Source organism: Sinocyclocheilus anshuiensis, unplaced genomic scaffold, assembly GCF_001515605.1.
Source record: "Sinocyclocheilus anshuiensis isolate Anshui unplaced genomic scaffold, SAMN03320099.WGS_v1.1 scaffold941, whole genome shotgun sequence".
In the NCBI taxonomy this organism is placed as follows: domain Eukaryota; kingdom Metazoa; phylum Chordata; class Actinopteri; order Cypriniformes; family Cyprinidae; genus Sinocyclocheilus; species Sinocyclocheilus anshuiensis.
In genome coordinates this window covers 941,177-945,267 of record NW_015555791.1, presented here as the reverse complement: position 1 = coordinate 945,267, position 4,091 = coordinate 941,177, and the positions used below count along the sequence as shown (strand labels likewise).

General features: G+C 36.1%; 1 protein-coding gene across 1 annotated transcript in view; it reads left to right on the top strand.

The window, feature by feature from the left end:
* shisal1b (shisa like 1b) overlaps positions 1–4,091 on the top strand; it is a 52,045-nt gene extending 47,954 nt beyond the window's left edge. The window contains exon 5 of the mRNA XM_016468926.1: positions 3,144–4,091. Coding sequence (XP_016324412.1) covers position 3,144 — 1 coding nt within the window. The 3' untranslated portion in view covers positions 3,145–4,091. The remainder of the gene's footprint in view (positions 1–3,143) is intronic.

Below are 4,091 nucleotides of genomic sequence, written 5' to 3'. Positions count from 1 at the left end.
TACAGTATGTGGAAAATAATGTGTTTTTTGAACCTTAAACCGCATAAACACATTTCATTACACCAAATACACAAAATACTGTTCTTTTTAGCAGCATCATATGACCCCTTTAATTAATTCCAAAAAGAATCGATTCCGAGGCATTGGGAATCGAGAGTCAATTCCATCAAGGGGATTCGACTCCTCATTCAGAGCCTTTTTCAACAAAGTTGAACTATGGGTGCCTCTCAAACAGGAGGCTGCGTCCTACGAAGGCTGCACACATTTAAATTCACGAAAATAAACTGAAAGAAAACGAGTCGGTAGCGATCATCTGAATTTTAGGATGCAGCCTTCCGTTTGAGAAGCACCATTCACCTCACTCATGCTCGCTAAAAGCCGTAATTACGAGAGTTGTGAGAAAAGATTTTAATTTTTAAATTTTTATTACCATTCGCCCCCCTCATGCTCGCTAAAAGTGATTAGAAGTCTGATTAGTTTCCTGATTCGGATACATGGTTTTAATGAACCAGTTAAAAAAAAAAATAAAACGATTCAGAGGTTATTTTACGGTGGAACTGGCTTGTCCACAATTTTGAGCGCTGCACGACAGAATAGATCATGACGTCATCGAGGGTCTTGATCTTATTTCCATCTAAAATACTATTTTTAAAAAAAATTCTATCAGCCACTGATAATTATAAAAGAAAACGTCCCGAGCATAGATCAGTGGCCGAGAGCGCATCTGATTGACAGATAAACCACAAGCTCTATCAGTTATTGTTAATGTTCTGGTTATTTTGTTTCAGTGTACAGTTTGTTAATATTGTGCAAAGCATACAGTCAAAGTAAACTTCATCATTCAGCTGAACTGTGCACATTTATTTTAGACACTTCATGTCTTGTTTAATTCATGTGATAAACATGTCCCTGCTGAGCTGTGGGCTATGACTAATTTCACAGGCAAAGCAGACAAAATTAAAATTTAGGCCTACGTATCGTCTTTTTTTTTTGCAAATAAAACTTCATATTATGAGAAGGATACATTCTACGACCTATCCTGCAGTCATCATGGTGAGATTAGGTTCCTTCGATCTAAAAAAAACAAGAATCGAAAACAACATTGAGGAATCGATTCTCAGATTCCAGATTCCAGAACCAGGAATTGGACTCGATTCCAAAAATTTCGGAATCGAACAGCCCTACTAAACTGCGAATCATTTGTCCAGATTGATACAGTATTATACAGTATGCTGTGCTTATGGTTTGTGAGACCTAAATAATTTTTTTCATGATGTATAATATAATGCTTTGTTAAAGATATATACTATATCAGTGGTAACAAAAATTGCATTATCAATTGATAATAAACTGGAATTGTTCAATCCATTACAATTTTGAAGAGACACTGATGTGTCTGGCTGTATGTAGATGGTAGTTCTGGGTTAATGTTGTGCTAATGTTAGCACTGGCTAACCTCTCAGTCTCCTGCTGCTCTGGGACTGATCTCCCAGCATGCACTCTGCCCCAGTCTGGTCAGGGGTGCATATGTCTGCTTCACACCAGAGACATGGCCTGGATTCAGAGAAAGATCTTGGAGGCAGCACATGGTGTATTATTAGAGAAGGTCTGCCAACTCACTGTCTCTCCCTCTCTTGTACTGTGGGCAGATTTCTGTAAGAGCACACAGTGAAACCTGCACTTGTCATGTCTACTCTCGAGTGCGTGTGCTCCAAGAGCCGTGCCAAACAAAGGGCACAAATTCTAACATTTCTGCGGTCCACCTCTTCAGACACACACGGATGCTATGTTTTGCCAGTTACATAGACTATCTGATGCATATTGCACTCAAAATAGCATTTATAAATTGCATTCACTTTTTTTCCATTTAGCAGATGCCTTGCAGCTGTCCTTGAGCATACTTATATATCTTATCTTCTACATCACCGCTTATCTCACCTCTAAACAAGGTGTTCAAGGTGTGTGCATCTTTGTGTTTGTAATAAGATGGTATATATAGTAATGAAATCAAGTCAGCTTCCAGTCAGGTGTCTTGTCTAGGTCTTGCCCAATTAATCCAGCAAGAGAATGATGTAGTGAGGTAATTATCTGTCAGAATTTTCTCACTATTATCGGTCACAGATTAATCCAAGAACAAAAACGTACATGTTTTAAAAATATATACTACCGGTCAAGTTTGGAATTATTAAAAAATGTTAATGTTTTTGAAAGTAGTCTCTTACACTCACTGCATTTATTTGATCAAAAACAAAGTAATGTAGGAAAATTTTACTACAATTTAAAATAGCTGCTTTCTATTTGAATATTTTAAACTGCAATTTATTTTTGTGATCAAAAGCTGAATTTTCAGCATCATAACTCCAGTCTTCAGTGTCACATGATTCTTCAGAAATCATTCTAATATGCTGATTTGCTGTTTTAGAAAAATATATTATCAGTGTTAAAAACAGTCTTTGTTGCTTTATATTTTTGTGGAAACCATTTAAAAGTTAAGTAAAAAGTTGTTGAAAAAAATTACTTTTATTCAGCAAGGATGCATTAAATTGATAAAAAAATGACAGTAAAGACATTTATAATGTTACAAAAGATTTCTGTTATAAATAAATCCTGTTCTTTTGAAGTTTCTATTCATCAAGGTAGGTAGGTAGGTAGCTTTTTTATTGTCATTCAACTGTACATACAAAGTGCACATATGAACGAAATTCCGTTCCACTGGTTCATAAATACTGCACTAAACTAAACACGTACCATAAAATCAGTATAAAAATATATATATAATAAAAATTGCAACAGTGTTCATTTAAAAATATAGCACTAAAAGGAAGGAATCAAAGAACCCTGAACAAAAATATTAAGCAGCAAAAACATTGATAATATAAACCATTATTAATAGTTGAGCATCAATAATAACTGATAATAACTAAGCACTAAATCAGCATATTAGAATGATTTCTGAAGGATCATGCGACACTGAGTAATGCTGAAAATTCAACTTCGCATGACAGACTTAAATTACATTTGAAAAAAATATTCAAATAGTAAATAATTTTTTTAATTGTAATAATATTTATTTATAACCATTGTTTTTGTTCCAGTTTTTTTACTAATCAATTCCTTATGCTCCTTTTTTTTTTTTTAAACAGAGACTGACCAAATGCAAGGACCAACTGTTGGAGTCCCCCGGTGAGGAAGTGCATTGTGGGTAGCGTAGTATATGCCCCTGCCACATGGATCTACATGTCACAGGGGCCCGTTTGCCCCAACCCTCTCGATGTGGTCCAAATCTTACAGACCACAACCTTCAACCCCTCGACAAACCCAGAACCTCAACTCAGAGCCAACTGGAAATGGTCCAGTGGTGGAATGAGAGATTCTGAAGAGCGGCTGTACCGAGATTTGTGCAACTCCAGAACCAGACTTCGGACCAAACTGGACTTCGATGGACACAGAACATCTTTGGAGGACCTATGTAGCCGTTTCTGCACCATTTTGTGAGCTGTTCTGGATTTAACTCTCTGTAACTGTGCAGTGTCAGTTTATTTATCCGTAGTCAGGGAAAACGATGAGTGATGAATGAAGACGTCTAACATCATTTAAAAGATCCAAGCACTCTCATGACTCAATACTAGAAGTTTAATTACCTTTTTGCGTAAATATCAAAACACGCATGTCGTGGGTGGTTTTGCGGTGAAGATGTTAAATTAAATAGTATGGTGAATGTCTGTTTTTGACTACTGTTGTGATTTGACATTTTCTCATCTGTAAGAATCAGTGAGGTAGCAAATTGTGTTAAATTGCATTTTTTTTAATCACTCCCCACATTTTGTTTCATGCCCTGTAGAGTTCATTGTGTATGTTTGTCAGGGTGTTTTGAGACCTGAAGAGGTTTTGTTCAGCGTTACGCACTATTATTGATATTGATCGGTTGAGTTCATTTAGACTTTAGTTTCTGAGTGAAATGCCAAAATAAAAACATGATTGCACACTCCATTGAACATGACAAAGCAGACAGTCACACACTGAAAGGTCAGCAAAGAGGACACTTTTTTTTAAATGGCCTTTGTTTACCTTGGTTTTATAAGGAAGGTGTT